The 21403-nt window shown below is 38.7% G+C and overlaps 1 protein-coding gene across 1 annotated transcript in view; it reads right to left on the reverse strand.

Annotated features, from left to right (window-relative positions):
• The window catches only part of PDE1A (phosphodiesterase 1A), a 545834-nt gene that overhangs the window by 90994 nt on the left and 433437 nt on the right, over positions 1-21403 (reverse strand). Inside the window, exon 7 of the mRNA XM_053698529.1 lies at positions 17348-17448. Coding sequence (XP_053554504.1) covers positions 17348-17448 — 101 coding nt within the window. The remainder of the gene's footprint in view (positions 1-17347; positions 17449-21403) is intronic.

Raw genomic sequence — 21403 nt, forward strand, 5'->3', positions numbered from 1 at the left:
TGATGTATATGGGGAAAAAAAGTTATGTTTAAACCGAACATCCTAACATAAACCACAAATCTAAACACCCCTAATCTGCTGCCCCCGACATTGCAGACATCTAAATAAAGTTATTAACCCCTAATCTGCTGCTCCCAACATCACCGCCACTAATAAACGTTTTTAACCCCTATTCTGCCGCTCCCCGACATCACCGCCACTATAATAAAGTTAATAACCCCTATTCCCCCGCACCCCAACATTGCCGACACTATAATAAAGATATTAACACCTATTCCGCCGATCCCTGACATCGCCGCCACTAAATAAAGTTATTAACCCCTAAACCTCTGGCCTCCCACATCACCGCCACTAAATAAACATATTAACCCCTAAACAGCAAGCCCCCCATCGCAAAAAAACTAAATTAAACTATTAACCCATAAACCTAACAACCCCCTAACTTTAAATTAAAATTACAGTATCCCTATCTTAAAATAAATAAAAACTTACCTGTGAAATTTAAAAAAAACTAAGTTTAACCCCTTAACGACCAACAACGTATGGGGTACGTCCTGCAAAGAAATGCAGTTAACGACCAAGGATGTACCCTGTACGTCGTTGGTCTTTGAAAGCAGTGGAAGCGGTCCTGATCACTTCCAACTGCTTTCATGTTATAGCAGTGATGCCTCGATATTGAGGCATCCTGCTATAACATTTTTTAGCCGTCCGATGCAGAGAGAGCCACCCTGTGGCCCTCTCTGCATCGGCCATCGATGGCCATGTTCGTTGGTGGCTGGGAGCTTACCCAGGGAGGCGGGTGGGCGGCCATCGGTGGGAATGGGGGGTGGGATCGAGTGCGGGTGCGCGCGCGTGAACTGGAGCGGGTGTGCGCGCGCATGCACGGGCGCGCGCGGGCAGGTGGGAACCCTACACTATGGAACAATTGTATGAAAGCACAAGGTGGTACTCGGTGGGATGAGGGTGGGCATATTAAAAATGTTTAGCAATCTGGCAGGGGTTGGGGGTTGTGGGAGGGCAGCTACACTACAGAAAATAGTATTTTTTTAAAAAAAAATAAAAAAAAACATATTTGATTTCAAACTGGGCACTGGCAGACAGCTGCCAGTACCCAATATGGTGCAATAAGGCAGAGAGAGGGGGGGTTAGAGAGCTGTTTGGGGGGATCAGGGAGGTTGGGGGATAAGGGAGGATACTACAGAACAGAATTATTATTTTAAAAAAAAAAATCCCCCAAAAAACTCTTATTTTAGTACTGGCAGACTTACTGCCAGTACTTAAGATGGCTGGGACAATTGTGGGGTGGGGGAGGGAAGAGAGTTGTTTGGGAGGGATCTGGGGGTGTGATGTGTCATGTGGGAGGTTGATACCTACACTAAAGCTAAAATTAACCCTGCAAGCTCCCTAAAAGCTCCCTAAAAGCTTCCTAATTAACCCCTTCACTGCTGGGCATTATACACGTATGGTGCGCAGAGGCATTTAGCTGCCTTCTAAGTACCAAAAAGCAAAGCCAAAGCCATATATGTCTGCTATTTCTGAACAAAGGGGATCCCAGAGAAGCTTTTACAATCATTTATGCCATAATTGCACAAGCTGTTTGTAAATAATTTTAGTGAGAAACCTAAAATTGGGAAAATTTTACGTTTTATTTTTATTTGTTCGCATTTGGCGGTGAAATGGTAGCATGAAATATACCAAAATGGGCCTAGATCAATACTTTGGGTTGTCTACTACACTACACTAAAGCTAAAATTAAAACTACAAGCTCCCCTACATGCTCCCTAATTAACCCCTTCACTGCTGGGCATAATACACGTGTGGTGCGCAGCGGCATTTAGCGGCCTTCTAAATACCAAAAAGCGATGCCAAAGCCCTATATGTCTGCTATTTTTGAACAAAGGGGATCCCAGAGAAACATTTACAACCATGTATGCCATAATTGCACAAGTTGTTTGTAAATAATTTCAATGAGAAACCTAAAGTTTGTGAAAACATTTGTGAAAATCGCATTTTGTAGTGAAATGGTGGCATGAAGTATACCAAAATGGGCCTATATCAATACTTTGGGATGTCTTCTAAAAAAATATATATACATGTCAAGGGATATTCAGGGATTCCAGACAGATATCAGTGTCCCAATGTAACTAGCGCTAATTTTGAAAAAAAGTGGTTTGGAAATAGCAAAGTGCTACTTGTATTTTTTGCCCTATAACTTGCAAAAAAAGCAAAGAACATGTAAACATTGGGTATTTCTAAACTCAGGATAAAATTTAGAAACTATTTAGCATGGGTGTTTTTTGGTGGTTGTAGATGTGTAACAGATTTTGGGGGTCAAAGTTAGAAAAAATGCGTTGTTTTCCATTTTTTCCTTATATTTTATAATTCTTTTTATAGTAAATTATAAGATATGATGAAAATAATGGTATCTTTAGAAAGCCCATTTAATGGCGAGAAAAACGGTATATAATATGCGTGGGTACAGTAAATGAGTATGAGGAAAATTACAGCTAAACAGAAACACAGCAGAAATGTAAAAATAGCCTTGGTCCCAAACGGACAGAAAATGGAAAAGTGCTGTGGTCATTAAGGGGTTAAACTAACAATTAAGCTAACATAAGTATTATACTAAAATAAAAATAACCACAAATTAAATAAACTAAATTACACATAAAAAACCTAACACTAAAAAAAATAATCTAAAATTACAAAAAATAAAAAATGCTAAATTACAAAAAATAACAAACACTAAATTAAAAAAATAACAAACATTAAATAACGAAAAATAACAAACGAAATTATCCAAAATAAAAACAATTACATTTACACATAGAGGCCCATTTATCAAGCTCCAAATGGAGCTTGAGGGCCCGTGTTTCTGCATCAGCCAATAGGATTTTTTTCACCTTTAATTCCGATTGGCTGATAGAATTCTATCAGCCAATCGGAATTCAAGGGACGCCATCTTGGATGACGTCACTTAAAGGAACATTCATTCGGGAAGAAGACTTTGTGCTCCGCTCGGATGTCTTGAAGATGGACCAGCTCTGCGCCGGATGGATGAAGATAGAAGATGCCGTCTGGATAAAGACTTCTGCCCTTCTGGAGGACCACTTCTGCCGGCTTGGATGAAGACTTCTCCCGGCTTCGTTGAGTAATTCTTGCCGCTTTGCTGAGGACTTCTCCCTGCTTTATTGAGGATGGATGTCCGGTCTTCAAAACTGTAAGTGGATCTTCGGGGGTTAGTGTTAGGTTTTTTTAAGGGTTTATTTGGTGGGTTTTAGTTTTAGATTAGGGTTTGGGCAATAGAAAAAGAGCTAAATGCCCTTTTATTTTTACAGGTAAAAGAGCTGATTTTTTGGGGGCAATGCACCGCAAAAGGCCCTTTTAAGGGCTATTGGTAGTTTAGTTTAGGCTAAGGGGTTTTTTTTTATTTGGGGGGGGGGGCTTTTTTTATTTTTATAGGGCTATTAGATTAGGTGTAATTAGTTTAAATATCTGATAATTAATTTTTTATTTTGTGTAATTTAGTGTGTTGTTTTTTTTTTGTAATTTAGGTAATTGTGTTTAATTTATGTAATTTATGTAATTGTTGTGTAAGGTTAGGTGTTAGTGTAACTCAGGTTAGGTTTTATTTTACAGGTAAATTTGTATTTATTTTAGCTAGGTAGTTAGTAAATAGTTAATAAATATTTAGTAACTATTTTATCTAGTTAAAATAAATACAAACTTGCCTGTAAAATAAAAATAAACCCTAAGCTAACTACAATGTAACTATTAGTTATATTGTAGCTAGCTTAGGGTTTATTTTACAGGTAATTATTTAGTTTTAAATTTTAATTATTTAGTTAATGATAGGAATTTTTATTTAGATTTATTTGAATTATATTTAAGTTAGAGGGTGTTAGGGTTAGGGTTAGTCTTAGGTTTAGGGGTTAATAAATTTAGTATAGTGGCGGCGACGTTGGGAGCAGCAGATTAGGGGTTAATAAATGTAGGTAGGTGGCAGCGATGTTAGGGGCAGAAGATTAGGGGTTAATAATATTTAACTAGTGTTTGCAATGCAGGAGTACGGTGGTTTAGGGGTTAATATGTTTATTATAGTGGCGGCAATGTCCGGAGCGGCAGATTAGGGGTTAATAATTTATTTTAGTGTTTGCGATGCGGGAGGGCCTCGGTTTAGGGATTAATAGGTAGTTTATGGGTGTTAGTGTACTTTTTAGCACTTTAGTTATGAGTTTTATGCTACAGCTTTGTAGCGTAAAACTCATAACTACTGACTTTAGATTGCATTACGAATCTTGCGGGATAGGCTGTACCGCTCACTTTTTGGCCTCCCAGAAAAAGCTTGTAATATCGGCGCTATGGAAGTCCAATTGAAAATAGACTTTACGCAAATTGCGTAAGTTAATTTGTGGTACGGCCAAAAAAGTGTGTGGTGCCCCTTAACCTGCAAGACTTGTAATACCAGCGGTAGTGAAAAAGAAGTGGTATGAGCCTTAACGCTGCTTTTTTACTCATTCCGCAAAACTCATAATCTAGCCATTTAGCAGGTAAAATGGATCATTGGGACCAAATTAAAGGAAATGTTTTTGAGTAAACTGTCCTTTTAATGTATTTCCAGTGACTTGTTATACCAGTTGCAGAGTATAGGATGTTTGAGAATTGCATTTTCAGGTTTATTTATGTATGTGGAATAGCTGGTTTTGTGCTTTTGAAACCACAACTTATTACAATGGGCTTGCAGGTAAAATTAGATCTCATTATGTTATCGCTTTTTGCAGACACACTTGCTTCCTTATCTTATATCTGTTTGTAAACCAAAGACAAATACTTAGAGAGAAAAATTGAAAATTATCATTTCATTAGTTATCTGTTCTACCGCCCACCAGGGGCCCGATCCAATATGCAGCGTCGCCAGCAAAAGCAGGCGACGCCAAATTTTGCTTTGGTTTAGTATCCTATATACGGCGTAACATAGAAGTTACGCTCGTATATTTCTGCCTTCGGCCGTAGTTTTTTGGCCCATAGACATGTATACCAAACCAGCGCAGTTTGGTATCCAATATACAGCGTAAGGACTTACGTGGCGAAAATTGAGAAATCTTACTCCATTTTCACCTCGCCACAAATTGCAGGCGTAGTAAGCCTTACGCTGAGTATTGGAGCCCCGTAACTCCCTAAACTGGCTGCAAAATAAAACCTAACGCATGCGCAATGTCTATCTACCTGTCAACCGCGATCCCCCGCCGCATCCCTAATAAAGTGTTTAACCCCTAAACCGCCGCTCCCGGACCCCGCCGCCACCTACTTTAAATGTCTAACCCCCTAATGTGATCCCCCTACACTGCCGCCACCTACATTAAAATTATTAACCCCTAATGTAATACCACTACACCGCCGCCATCTATATTAAAATGATTACCCCCTAATGTGAGCCCCCTACCCTGCCGCCACCTATATAAACTATATTACCCCCTAATATGATCCCCCTACACAGCCGCCACCTATTTTAACTACATTACCCCCTAATCTAATCCCCCTACACCGCCGCCACCTATATAAAAATAATTAACCCCTAATCTAATTCCCCTACACTGCCGCCACCTATAATAAATGTATTACCCCCTAAAATGTCCCTACCCTAAACTAAATTACAAATAGCCCTGAAAAGGGCCTTTTGCAGGGCATTGTCCCAAAGTAACCAGCTCTATTACCAGCTCTTAAAAGGGCCTTTTGCGGGGCATTGTCCCAAAGTAATCAGCTCTTTTACCTGTAATCTAATCCCCCTACACCGCCGCCACTTATATTAAATATATTAACCCCTAATCTAATCCCCCTACACCACCGCAACCTATATTAAAATGTATTAACCCCTAATCTAATCCCCCCTATACCGCCCCCACCTATATTAAATGTATTAACCCCTAATCTAATCCCCCTACACCGCCGCAACCTATATTAAATATATTAACCCCTAATCTGACCCCCCTACACCGCCGCCACCTATATTAACTATATTAACCCTAATTATATTAGGGTTAATATAGTTATTATATTATATATATTAACTATATTAACCCTATCTAACTCTAACACCCCTAACTTAATTATTATTAAAATAAATCTAAATAAAATTAATAATATTAACTAAATTATTCCTATTTAAAACTAAATACTTACCTATAAAATAAACCCTAAGATAGCCCACCTACACTATCAATAAATTCAATAAACTACAATTATCTAAACTAAAATATAATTAAATACACTAAACTAAATTACAAAAAAAACAAAACACTAAATTTCAAAAAATAAAAAAAGATTACAAGAATTTTAAGCTAATTACACCTAATGTATGTTGGTGGTGGGTTGTAATGTTGGGGGGGGTATTCTATTTTTTTTTATAGGTAAAAGAGTTGATTACTTTGGGGCAATGCCCCGCAAAAAGCCCTTTTAAGGGCTGGCAAAAGAGCTGATTACTTTGTACTTTAGAATAGGGTACAGATTTTTTTTATTTTATTAGGGGGCTTAGATTAGGTGTAATTAGCTTAAAATTCTTGTAATCTTTTTTTATTTCTTTCATGTAATTGGCAAGAGTCCATGAGCTAGTGACATATGGGATATACAATCCTACCAGGAGGGGCAAAGTTCCCCAAACCTCAAAATGCCTATAAATACACGCCTCACCACACCCACAATTCAGTTTTACAAACTTTGCCTCCTATGGAGGTGGTGAAGTAAGTTTGTGCTAAGATTTCTACGTTGATATGCGCTTCTCAGCATTGTTGAAGCCCGATTCCTCTCAGAGTACAGCAAATGTCAGAGGGACGTGAAGGGAGTATCACTTATTTGAATACGATGATTTCCCTAATGGGGGTCTATTTCATAGGTTCTCGGTCATAGAGATTCATCTCCTACCTCCCTTTTCAGATCGACGATATACTCTCAATTTACCATTACCTCTACTAATAACTGTTTTAGTACTGGTTTGGCTATCTGCTATATGTGGATGGGTTTCTTTTGGTAAGCATGTTTTCATTACTTAAGACACTCACAGCTATGGTTTGGCACTTATATAAAGATCTAAATATATGTATTGTACTTATATTTGCCATGAGTCAGGTTCATGTATTTCCTTCTGTAGACTGTCAGTTTCATATTTGGGAATGTAAACATTTTTAAGAAATTTATTTCTTACCTGGGGTTTAGTCTTTTTTCAATTGACTACTCTTGTAATTGCGGGTATTAGGCCCACGGGTGCGTCAAATGCTAAACTTTATTGCGTCATTCTGAAAAAATTTTTTGGCGCGAAAAGGTACGTTTATGACGCAACTTCGTCATTTCCAGCGTCATATGTGACGCCGAGACCTTTCACACGGCGGCGTCATTAGTGACGCAAGTGTGTAATTTTCGGTCACTTTTGGGGTCAAAAAGACTTTACGTTACGTTGTGCGTCATACTTGGCGCCAAATTTTTTTCATTATTTCAATACCCCTTGTTTGTTTGCCTCTTGTTTTTTGCTTTCAGAGGCCTATGCTATTGAATTTTTTCCCATTCCTGAAACTGTCATATAAGGAAATAGATAATTTTGCTTTATATGTTGTTTTTTCTCTTACATTGTGCAAGATGTCCCAATCTGATCCTGCCTCAGAAGTTTCTGCTGGAACATTGCTGCCTGACATCGGTTCTACCAAAGCTAAGTGCATTTGTTGTAAAGTTGTAGAAATTATTCCACCGAATGTCATTTGTAATAGTTGTCATGATAAACTTTTACATGCAGATAGTGTTTCCATCAGTAATAGTACATTGCCAGTTGCAGTTCCTTCAACTTCTAATGTGCATGATATACCTGTAAATTTTAAAGAATTTGTTTCTGATTATATTATGAAGGCTTTGGGGGGTAGTTATCAACGTGTCTACTTTTCCTGCCTTCGCCGGCCCAATACGCCCGCCTAAGCTCGCCTCACATTGCCCTGCGGACCTGCAAAAATTCGCCTAAGTTATCAAAAAAGCTGTCAAAAAGCCGCGCACCAAGTAGGGGGCGATGAGCAGCGGACTGTGAGAGTTATCACTCATCCGATCTCGCTGCTCTTCGGCTTTTTTACAGCTTTATTGGTAGCCTGTCACTAAGCACTCACACTAAACTGCACTGTTCTACCCCCTATACCGGCGCCCCCGGAGCCTCCGGCAACTAAATAAAGTTACTAACCCCTAAACCGCCGCTCCTAGACACTGCCGCAACTCTTATAAATGTATTAACCCCTAAACTGCCGCTCCCGGACACCGCTGCCACCTACATTATACCTAGTAACCCCTATCCTGCCCCCCCTATACCGTCGCCCTCTATAATAAAGTTATTAACCCCTATCCTGCTGATCCCGCACCTCGCCGCAACTAAATAAATAGTTTAACCCCTAAACCGCCGCTCCCTGACCCCGCTGCAATCTATATTAAATTTATTAACCCCTAATCTGCCCCCCCTACACCGTCGCCACCTATAATAAATTTATTAACCCCTATCCTGCCCCCCCTACACCGTCGCCACCTATAATAAATTTATTAACCCCTATCCTGCCCCCCACTACACCGCCGCCACTGTAATAAAATTATTAACCCCTAAACCTAAGTCTAACACTAACCCTAACACCCCCTAACTTAAATATTAATTAAATAAATCTAAATAATATTTCTATTATGAACTAAATTAATTCATTTTAAAACTAAATACCTTTAAAATAAACCCTAATATAGCTACAATATAAATAATAATTATATTGTAGCTATCTAAGGATTTATTTTTATTTTACAGGTAACTTTTAATTTATTTTAACTAGGTACAATAGCTATTAAATAGTTATTAACTATTTAATAGCTTACCTAGCTAAAATAAAGAGAAATTAACCTGTAAAATAAAAACTAAATTCAAGTTTAAATCCGATTGGCTGATCCAATCAGCCAATCAGATTGAGCTCGCATTCTATTGGCTGTTCCGATCAGCCAATAGAATGCGAGCTCAATCTGATTGGCTGATTGGATCAGCCAATCGGATTGAACTTGAATCTGATTGGCTGATTCAATCAGCCAATCAGATTTTTCCTACCTTAATTCCGATTGGCTGATAGAATCCTATCAGCCAATCGGAATTGAAGGGACGCCATCTTGGATGACGTCCCTTAAAGGAGCCTTCATTCGTCGGTAGTCCGTCGGTAAAGAAGGATGTTCCGTGTCGGCGGGATGAAGATTGAAGACCCCGCTTGGAAGATGACATCGCCCGGATAGAAGACTTCTTCAGCGCCTCTTGGAAGATGACATCGCCCGGATGGAAGACTTCTTCAGCGCCGCTTGGAGGATCACTTCATCAGATGGAAGATTTCTTCAGCGCCCCTTGGAGGATCACTTCTGCCGCTTCGGATCTCCTCTTTGGTTCCATCGCTGCTCGGCTGAGTGAAGACGACTAAAGGTAGGATGATCTTCAGGGGATTAGTGTTAGGTTATTTTAAGGGGGGTTTGGGTTAGATTAGGGGTATGTGGGTGGTGGGTTTTAATGTTGGGGGGGTTGTATTTTTCTTTTACATGCAAAAGAGCTGAATTCTTTGGGGCTTGCCCCACAAAAGGCCCTTTTAAGGGCTGGTAAGGTAAAAGAGCTTTGAACTTTTTAATTTAGAATAGGGTAGGGCATTTTTTTATTTTGGGGGGGCTTTGTTATTTTATTAGGGGGCTTAGATTAGGTGTAAGTAGCTTAAAATTGTTGTAATATTTTTAAAATGTTTGTAACTTATTTTTTTTATTTTTTGTAACAGCTTTTTTTTTTACTTTAGCTAGTTTATTTAATTGTATTTAATTGTAGTTATTTGTAGTTAATTTATTTAATTCATTTAATGATAGTGTAGTGTTAGGTTTAATTGTAACTTAGGTTAGGATTTATTTTACAGGTAATTTTGTATTTCTTTTAGCTAGGTAGTTATTAAATAGTTAATAACTATTTAATAACTATTCTAACTAGCTAAAATAAATACAAAGTTACCTGTAAAATAAATATAAATCCTAAGATAGCTACAATGTAATTATTAATTACATTGTAGCTATCTTAGGGTTTATTTTGCAGGTAAGTATTTAGTTTTAAATAGGAATAATTTATTAAAGTATAGTGTAGTGTTAGGTGTAATTGTAACTTAGGTTAGTTTTTATTTTACAGGTTAATTTCTCTTTATTTTAGCTAGGTAAGCTATTAAATAGTTAATAACTATTTAATAGCTATTGTACCTAGTTAAAATAAATTGAAAGTTACCTATAAAATAAAAATAAATCCTAAGATAGCTACAATATAATTATTATTTATATTGTAGCTATATTAGGGTTTATTTTAAAGGTAAGTATTTAGTTTTAAATAGGATTAATTTAGTTCATAATAGAAATATTATTTAGATTTATTTAATTAATATTTAAGTTAGTGGGGTGTTAGGGTTAGTGTTAGACTTAGGTTTAGGGGTTAATAAATTTATTTTAGTGGCGGCGGTGTAGGGGGGGCAAGATAGGGGTTAATAAATGTATTATAGGTGGCGAAGGTGTAGGGGGGGCAGATTAGGGGTTAATAAATTTAATATAGGTTGCGGCACGGTCAGGGAGCGGCGGTTTAGGGGTTAAACTATTTATTTAGTTGCGGCGAGGTGCGGGATCGGCAGGATAGGGGTTAATAACTTTATTATAGAGGGCGGCAGTATAGGGGGGGCAGGATAGGGGTTACTAGGTATAATGTAGGTGGCGGTGGGCTCCGGGAGAGGCGGTTTAGGGGTTAATACATTTATTATAGTTGCAGCGGGGTCAGGGAGCGGCGGTTTAGGGGTTAATATGTATAGTGTAGCTTGCGGTGGGCTCCGGGAGCGGCGGCTTAGGGGTTAACATATTTATTATAGTGTCAGTGGGCTCCGGGGGCGGCGGTTTAGGGGTTAATATGTATAGAGTAGCTTGCGGTGGGCTCCGGGATCGGCGGTTTAGGGGGTAATAACTTTATTTAGTTGCGGCGGTGTAGGGGGGACAGATTAGGGGTGTTTAGACTCGGGGTACATGTTAGGGTGTTAGGTGTAGACAGCTCCCATAGTCTGGTAGGGGGCAGATTAAGGTTTTTCAAGGATTTTTGGATAAAATCTGTCCAAAATCATTGGATTCATAGCATGGTCTCTCAAGGGTATCGAATAGGATTCAAAGTAAGACCTCCTGTAAATCCCTGTAAATCCAGTAAAAGCTCAGGCTTTTCTGAAGTGTGTTTCAGATCTGGAGTCTTCAGGGGTAATCATGCCAGTTCCTCCTCAGGAACAAGGTTTGGGGTTTTATTCAAACCTATTCATTGTACCAAAGAAAGAAAATTTATTCAGACCAGTTCTGGATCTAAAAATTTTGATTCGTTATGTAAGAGTACCAACTTTCAAGATGGTGACTATAAGGACTATTCTGCCTTTTGTTCAGCGAGGACATTATATGTCCACAATAGATTTGCAGGATGCATACCTTCATATTCCGATTAATCCAGAACACTTTCAGTTTCTGAGATTCTCTTTTCTAGACAAGCATTACCAATTTGTTGCTCTTCCAACAGCGCCAATAATCTTTTCAAAGGTTCTGGGTGCCCTATTATCTGTAATCAGAGAACAGGGTATTGCAGTGTTTCCTTATTTGGACGATATCTTGGTACTAGCTCAGTCTACTGCAGAATCTCACACGAATCAACTAGTGTTGTTTCTTCTGAAACATGGTTGGAGGATCAATTTACCAAAAAGTTTCTTGATTCCTCAGACAAGGGTCACCTTTTTAGGCTTCCAGATAGATTCAGTGTCCATGACTCTCAGGCCCATTTATCAAAGGGCTTGTGGACCTGATCCGACACTGCGGATCAGGTCCGCAAGACCTCGCTAAATGCGGAGAGCAATATGCTCTCCGCATTTAACATTGCACCAGCAGCTCACAACGCTGCCCCCCTGCTGACTCGCGGCCAATCGGCCACCAGCAGGGGGTGTCAATCAACCTGATCGTATTCGATCGGGTTGATTTCCGGCGATTCCTATCCGCCTGCTCTGAGCAGGCGGACAGGGTTATGGAGCTGCTTCATAAGTTGTTATGGACAGGGTTATGGAGCGGCCCTTCAAGCTCTGTACGGAGCTTGATAAATGGGCCTGTCTGTCTCTAACAGAGAGACGTTTAAAATTGGTCACAGCATGCCGGCTCCTTCAGTCTCAGTCATTCCCTTCAGTGGCTATGTGCATGGAAGTTTTAGGTCTCATGACTGCAGCATCGGACGCGATCCCCTTTGCTCGTTTTCACATAAGACCTCTACAGCTTTGTATGCTTTATCAATGGTGCAGGGATTATACAAAGATATCACAATTAATATCCTTGAATCCCAATGTATGACACTCTCTGATATGGTGGATAGATCACCATCATTTGGTTCAAGGGGCTTCTTTTGTTCGCCCAACCTGGACTGTGATCACAACAGATGTGAGTCTTTCAAGTTGGGGAGCTGTTTGGGGATCTCTGACAGCACAAGGGGTTTGGAAATCTCAAGAGGCGAGATTACCAATACATATTTTAGAACTCCGTGCAATTCTCAGGGCTCTTCAGTTCTGGCCTCTGCTAAAGAGAGAACCGTTCATTTGTTTTCAGACAGACAATATCACAACTGTGGCTTATGTCAATCATCAGGGTGGGACTCACAGTCCCCAAGCTATGAAAGAAGTATCTCGGATACTTGCCTAGGTGGAATCCAGCTCCTGTCTAATCTCTGCGGTTCATATCCCAGGCGTAGACAATTGGGAGGCGGATTATCTCAGCCGCCAGACTTTACATCCAGGGGAGTGATCTCTCCATCTAGATGTGTTTTCTCAGATTGTTCAGATGTGGGGGCTTCCAGAGATATATCTCATGGCCTCTCATCTAAACAAGAAACTTCCCAGATACCTGTCCAGGTCCAGGGATGTTCAGGTGGAAGCAGTGGATGCACTGACACTTCCTTAGTGTTATCAACCGGCTTACATCTTCCCGCCTCTAGTTCTCCTTCCAAGAGTGGTCTCCAAAATCATCATGGAACAGTATTTTGTGTTGCTGGTGGCTCCAGCATGGCCACACAGGTTTTGGTATGTGGATCTGGTTTGGATGTCCAGTTGCCCGCCTTGGCCACTTCCTTTATGGCTGTACCTACTATCTCAAGGTCCGTTTTTCCATCAGGATCTCAAATCATTAAATATGAAGGTATGGAAATGGAACGCTTAGTTCGAAGTCATAGAGGTTTCTCTGACTCAGTGATTAATACTATGTTACAAGCTTGTAAATCTGTCTCTAGGAAGATTTATTATAGAGTTTGGAAGACTTACATTTGATTGTGTTGTTCTCATAAATTCTCCTGGCATTCTTTTAGAATTCCTAGAATTTTACAGTTCCTTCAGGATGGTTTGGATAAGGGTTTGTCTGCAAGTTCCTTGAAAGGACAAATCTCCGCTCTTTTTGTTTTATTTCACAGAAAGATTGCTATACTTCCTGATATTCACTGTTTTGTACAGGTTTTAGTTCGTATTAAGTCATTAAATCAATTTCTCCTACTTGGAGTCTTAATTTAGTTCTGAAGGCGTTACAGGCTCCTCCATTTGAGCCTATGCATTCTTTGGACATTAAACTACTTTCTTGGAAAGTGTTGTTCCTTTTGGCTATCTCTTCTGCTAGAAGTGTTTCTGAGCTATCTGCTCTTTCTTGTGAGTCTCCTTTTCTGATTTTTCATTAGGATAAGGCAGTTTTGCGGACTTCTTTTCAATTCTTACCTAAGGTTGTGAATTCTAACAACATTAGTAGAGAAATTGTTGTCCCTTCCTTGTGTCCTAATCCTAAGAATTCTTTGGAGAGATCCTTACATTCTTTGGATGTGGTAAGAGCTTTGAAATATTATATGGAAGCTACTAAAGATTTCAGGAAGACTTCCAGTCTATTTGTTTTATTTTATGGTCCTAGGAAAGGTCAGAAGGCTTCTGCTATTTCCTTGGCTTCTTGGTTGAAACTTTTGATTCATTAAGCTTATTTGGAGTCGGGTCAGGCCCCGCCCCAGAGAATTACAGCTCATTCTACTAGATCAGTCTCCACTTCGTGGGCTTTTAAGAATGAAGCTTCAGTTGATCAGATTTGCAAAGCTGCGACTTGGTCCTTTTTGCATACATTTACTAAATTCTACCGTTTTGATGTATTTGCTTCTTCGGAAGCAGTTTTTGGTAGAAAAGTTCTTCAGGCAGCTGTTTCAGTTTGATTCTTCTGCTTTTTGATTTAAGTTTTTTTCTTTCAAAAATGAAAATAAACTTACTTTTTTGGGTTGTGGATTAATTTTTTCAGCGAAATATGGCTGTTTTTATTTTTATTCCCTCCCTCTCTAGTAACTCTTGAGTGGAAGTCTCCACATCTTGGGTATTGATATCCCTTATGTCACTAGCTCATGGACTCTTGCCAATTACATGAAAGAAAACACAATTTATGTAAGAACTTACCTGATAAATTAATTTCTTTCATATTGGCAAGAGTCCATGAGGCCTACTCTTTTTATGGTGGTTATGATTTTTTGTATAAAGCACAATTATTTCCAAATTTCCTTTGTTGATGCTTTCTACTCCTTTCTTTATCACCCCACTGCTTGGCTATTCGTTAAACTGAATTGTGGGTGTGGTGAGGGGTGTATTTATAGGCATTTTGAGGTTTGGGAAACTTTGCCCCTCCTAGTAGGATTGTATATCCCATATGTCACTAGCTCATGGACTCTTGCCAATATGAAAGAAATGAATTTATCAGGTAAGTTCTTACATAAATTATGTTTTTTTTGTAATTTAGTGTTTGTTTGTTTTTGTAATTTAGTTTAGTTTATTTAATTGTATTTTAGTTTAGATATTTGTAGTTTAATTAATTTATTGATAGTGTAGGTATATTTGTAACTTAGGTTAGGATTTATTTTACAGGTAATTTGGTAATTATTTTAACTAGGTAGCTATTAAATAGTTATTAACTATTTAATAGCTATTGTACCTAGTTAAAATAAATACCAAGTTACCTGTAAAATAAATATAAACCCTAAAATAGCTACAATGTCATTATTAATTATATTGTAGCTATCTTAGGGTTTATTTTATAGGTAAGTATTTAGTTTTAAATAGGAATAATTTAGTTAATATTATTAATATTATTTAGATTTATTTTAAGGGTGTTAGAGTTAGATAGGGTTAATATAGTTAATATATATAATATAATAACTATATTAACTATATTAACCCTAATATAATTAGGGTTAATATAGTTAATATAGGTGGCGGCAGTGTAGGGGGGTCAGATTAGGGATTAATATATTTAATATAGGTTGCGGCGGTGTAGGGGGATTAGATTAGGGGTTAATACATTTAATATAGGTGGTGGCGGTGTAGGGGGATTAGATTACAGGTAAAAGAGCTGATTACTTTGGGACAATGCCCCGCAAAAGGCACTTTTAAGGGCTGGTAATAGAGCTGGTTACTTTGGGGCAATGCCCCGCAAAAGTCCCTTTTAAGGGCTGGTAATAGAGCTGGTTACTTTGGGACAATGCCCTGCAAAAGGCCCTTTTCAGGGCTATTTGTAATTTAGTTTAGGGTAGGGAAATTTTAGTATTTTAGGGCTTAATAAATTAAATATAGGTGGCGGCGGTGTAGGGGGATTAGATTAGGGGTTAATAATTTTAATATAGGTGGTGGCGATGTAAGGGGGTCAGATTAGGGGTTAATATAGTTTAAGTAGGGGGCTCACATTAGGGGTTAATATAGTTTAAATAGGTGGCGGCGGGGTAGGGGGCTCACATTAGGGGGTAATAATTTTAAAGTAGGTAATAATTTTAAAGTAGCTGGCGGCGGTGTAGGGGGGTCACATTAGGGGGTAAAACATATGTAGCTGGCGGCGGGGTCCGGGAGCGGCGGTTTAGGGGTTAATATATTTATTATTAGGAGTGAGAAGGGGGATTGTGTATAGAAGGGTATACGTGTCAGGTTGTTTTTGGGAGGCGTGTTAGACAGTACGGGAGATTTAATACTTTAGTAAGGTTTTGTATGCGGCGGCAGTTTCTAAAGTGTTGTAAGTCACTGGCGACTCCAGAAATTTGTACTTACGCAGATTTCTGGACATCGCTAGTTTGTCAGACTTACGGCACTTTAGCATCTGATGGAGCCGTATATGTGATAGCTCGAGTTGCGAGCTGAAACTACGGGCGGCGCAGGTTTCCACGCTTGCGCCAAAACCTGCGCCGTATATATCTGATCGCGCCCCAGGAGTGTAATTTCTTCTGCTAGCTGTGTTTACATTGCCTGTGAATAGCTTAGACTTAAGAGCAGAAACATTCAGTATATGGGGATACCACAGGCTAAATCAGCTATTTCAAATGCCAAAAGTAGGGTAAACTCTAGCAGGTAAAATGGATCAATGGGATCAATAAAGGGGAGAAACTGTCTTTTTAAAGGGATAGGAAACTTAAAATAAATTATTTCATGATTCAGATAGAGCGCACAATTTTTAACAACTTTAAATTTTAACAACTTTTATTTGTTTAAAAGCAGAGCCATAAAATTTGGAGCCGGGCCATTTCTAAAGCACTATATGGCAGCAGTTTTTCAAGAATGCTATCCATTTGCAAGAGCACTATATGGCAGCACTATTTCCTGCCTTAGAGTGCTCCAGGTGCCTACCTGGGTATCTCTTCAGTTGGTGAACTGCTGGTGCAACGCCGCCTCCTGCAGGGGGTGTCAATCAATTTGGGGGGGGTGCATTTTGGAATTTTGCCCTAGGAGTCAAGTTGTCTAGACACGGTCCTGGCTGTATGCCTGCTCTGAGCATTGATTCTGAATCTCTGTGTTGGCAAATTGCTACAAGAGCCAGTATAGGGAGATCTCGCTGTTGTATTTTGTTTTTGTGATGTCCTAGGCATTGGGAAATCAGCTGCCCCTGAACTTCCCACATCAATAATTTGAGTTCATATTTATTTATCTATTTCTCACAATAGGAGACCAAGAATTTATATAGGGGTCATTCAAAGTGAAGGTAAAAGGTTGTTTAAAAATAAAGGTAATGCATATCATATGTGTGCACCACTTAAATATCAGTTTTACACTGGCAGGTGAGAACAACTTAAAAAGTTCTACTAGCAAAGGGGAATTGCTGCCATAGGCCTGAAAATGTTAAGTAGATTTGTTTAGCACAGAAACCTAATTTTTTTTCTCGAAACCCCCCCCCCACCACCACCACTAAAATATATTTTAAAATGCCTTGTTTTACGTGAAAGAAAATAAAGATATTGTAATGTCCATTTATTTACCTTGTCTGTATATGGAAGTTGTTTGTAGTCCCATTGTGCTCATAGTCATGGATAGCAGCTGCAAAGATAATTGCCAGAATTTCCAGTTCTGAGAGCCAGTGCTGTAGCATAGGAAATAAATATATTAAAGCATTATAATGAGTATGATGAATACTTTAGCCAAAAAAATTAACAAAACTTGAAGAATTGCTACTTTCAATGAAAGTTAATCCATACTTAGGGGGAGATTTACCAAGCAGCAAATGCTGCAATCTACCCCCGATGTTTCCGGCTCACCGGAAGCAAGAGTTAAGAAGCAGCGGTCATAAGACCGCTACTACCTAACTCGTCCGCTACCTCTGAGGTGGTGGACGGCAATCATCAAGATCTATCGGGATGATTGACACCTCCTGCTAGCGGATGTGCAGGGGGCAGCATTGCACAAGCATTTCACAAGAATTGAATCGTATGCTGTTGGAATTTATCGATGTCGGGCAGGCATAATTCCGTACAGCGAATCATGACCGCTCGCAAGTTGATAAATCGGCCTCTTAAAGCACTACTGCCTGCAATACTTAATTTATTAACATAATGTTATACGTGACAAGGAAGTAAACATTAAAGTTCCAACAATCAGACAGAGAGTTCAAATTTAAATAAACCTTTCTAATTTCTTCTATTATATGCCCCTCATTCTCTTGATATTTTTTGTTGAAACGTGGCCTTTTGCTATGACAGCATACTGAGGTAGCACAATATGTCTAACATTCTTACAGACATTGCTGCAAATACAGCTCACATACAGAGCTCAAGACACAGGCAAGCAAAGGATAAGTCATTGCTTTGTGCTGTGATTTATTCCCCGCCCGGAAGAGGTTTGGATTTGGGAATATTTTGGAATATTTGCATCTGTTAAATGGGACAGTTTGGAGAGGGGATGGACTAAGTGCAAATAGCAATATCTTATGTTATTTAGGCAATATTAACACGTCGTTATACAGCTTACACATACAACCCAAAGGTAGTTTTGTATACATAGTACCCTCAGAAAGATAGAACAGTACTGGAATCAGAAAGGTGATATTTGTTGGTTTAAATATAGAATATTATTTGCATTTTAGTACAAAAAAAAAAAAAACAGACACTAACAAATTAGCTTTTCAAATGCTTACAAATAAACAATATTTCTCTATGAATGTGTCATGTTTATTACATCCTCTGCAAAATAATATTAATAATTATTGTATGTATGAATTAAATGCGCATTGTATGGTATTATAATACAGAATAAACAAAGCAAGTATAAATAATACACAATGATAAAGTTTTAGGTGCTTTATTATCTGTATACTGTGTACCAGACAGCACATAGGTAAAATCTCAGCAATGTCACTGTAAGCATAGAAGCTACCACACTGCATTTCTATGAAGATTGATAACAGTCTGCAGGGAAGGGATGGAAAACAAGTGGTGCTTTGGAAAATGAGCACTGTTGCTTGTACTGCACATGCTGCATTTTACTGTATCTCACTAATTTACCATGATTGATTTTTGTGACAATGTAGTAACAGGAAGGAAGGGAGGGAGGGAGGAAGGAAGAAAGGGAGGGATGAAGAAAGGAAGTATCCCACTATTGCAAACTAACACTTCACTAAATAAAGGTCTAAACCGCCACATACCAAGGGAGGGAGTGAGGGAGGAAGGAAGGAAGTAAGGGAAGGAGGAAGGAAGAGATGGTGCGATAAAGGAAGACACAAAGGGAGGAAGGAAGGATGGAAAGGAGGAAGGAAGGGAGGGAGGAATGGAGGAAGGGGATTAGGGAGGATGGAAGGGAGGGAGGGAGGAAGGAAGTATACCATTATTGCAAACTAACACTACACTAATAAAGGTCTAAGCCACAACATACCAAGGGAGGGAGGAAGGAAGGAAGGAAAAGAAGGAGGGAGGAAGGAAGGAAGGGAGGGAGGGAGGGAGGGAGAAAGGAAGGAAGGGGGAAGGGAGTAATGGAGAGAGGAAGGGATGAAGAAGGAAGGAAGGAAGGAAGGAAAGAAGGGAGGGATAAAGGAAGGAAAGAAAGAAGGAAGGGAGGGAGGGAGGAAGGAAAGGATCAATGGGGGGAGGGAGGAAGAAAGGGGGAATGTAGGAATGGACACAGGGAGGAAGGAAGGTGGCAAGGGAGTGAGGGAGGAAGGAAGGAGGAATTGAGGAATGGACACAGGGAGGAAGGGAGGGAGGAAGGAAGGAAAGGAGGGAGAAAGGAAGGCAGGGATAAAGGGAGAGAGGGAGGGATTGAGGGAGGGAGGGAGGGAGGGAGGAAGGAAGAAGGAAGAAAGGACGGGAGGGATAAAGTAAGGTGTGAAGTATTGTGGCATGTAATTCTTGCATCTTACATAAATGTCTGGCCTTTTTACATTTTATAGTTCTACATGGTTCCTTTTGATCTCATTTTATCTTCTTCCTTAAGGTTTGAATGTCTTAACGTAGCTGAATTTCTATTGCAACTTGTCCTGGTATAAAATGATGCAATTCAAGGTATAATGAGAAACCATGTTCTTAAATTTCATGGTTCATTTTAATATATGCATTCATATATTTTGTAACATATAACGCCTTATACTTTTCTATCTTTAACGTATAAAGTCATACAGACCTACAGGAAACTTCCAATAATTAAAATAATGGATAGCATAACTAAAGAGTATACTAACATAAGTGCATTTTTGAAATATAGAGCTAATTGCTGTAAAAAATACTATTTTTATTTATTTATTCATTAATTTTAAAATCTCAAATATATTCCGCAGAGCTGCAAGCAGTAGGTGGGCTTACATGCTAAAAGCAGTTAAAGTGAGGAGTTAAAAGAAACAGTTCAGTTTAGATTAAATTGTATGCATCCCAGACCCTGACTAGTGTTTTTAAAATAAAATTTTGAAGCTTGAGACAAGTCCGGTGGGTTGAGGCAGATAATTCCACATAGGTACATACTTTACATATAGAAAAGTCAGAGGCCTTTTCAGGAACCAATTAAAGGGGGTGCACACAGTAAGTAATAGAAAGCCACTAATAATAAGAAATGCTAAGGACCTATATGTATATATATATATATATATATATATATATATATATATATATATATACACACAATATATATATACACACAGTATGTATATAGTGACAGGGATGACCATGGTCCGGGGGCACACAAGGGGTCAGCCTTTATAAATGGAGGCGAGTGCCCATTCTCTCCATCCTCCCTTATCTAGCCTTTCAATTTTTCAATTTTGAGATGGCAAAGATATATATAAATTTATAAATTAAAGAATGTTCGATGGTAAAATTCTAAATAAATAATAATCTTAAAGGCTTTTCCAAATTAAACATGAATTACCCTGGCACAACATTAGACATGGTTGCTAAACATTGCTGTGCTTATACAACATTTCATCTGCTGCTTCTAACTACATATAAAATACTTTTTAGCTTGTGCTCCTGGATATAGTTTCATAAGTTTAATGAGCACAAAAATGTTCAAAATGTTTGCTGCATTACTTGCTTGTAATTTATTTTCTGTTGCTCTCTCTGTTTGTTGATGTAGCTATCTTACATAAGAAGGTGTTTGTACAATAATACAAACAGAAATAGAAGAAATAAACATATGACTCTCAATAAACAAATTTCTTCTACACTGACTTGGGCCCCGATGATCGAAAATGCTACGGGGCAGTGAAATATTCCAAAGGATCCGCTGCTATGTCGAGCGAGCCTGTCAAAATATTCCAAGCTCCCAACATAGTGGTATTGTTGAGAGACGTTTACTATACATGCCATTGGTCAGCATATTATATAGATATAAGTTAATGTAAAGAACTCTCACTAATGAAATGCTTGAAAATATAGGTGAAGTGATGCTTAGATTTTAATTTCAAATATGATCTTTCCTTTACTCTGAGGCCTTTGGTAACCTCATTAGGGTCTATAAATCTAGGCCATTAATTTCATATGGCTCTTCTAGTGGATTGCAATAAGAGTCTGAATTATATTTTAAAACAATGCAAAAAAAAGAAAAGAACGGATTGG

The sequence above is a fragment of the Bombina bombina genome, chromosome 1 (assembly GCF_027579735.1).
Source record: "Bombina bombina isolate aBomBom1 chromosome 1, aBomBom1.pri, whole genome shotgun sequence".
In the NCBI taxonomy this organism is placed as follows: Eukaryota; Metazoa; Chordata; class Amphibia; order Anura; family Bombinatoridae; genus Bombina; species Bombina bombina.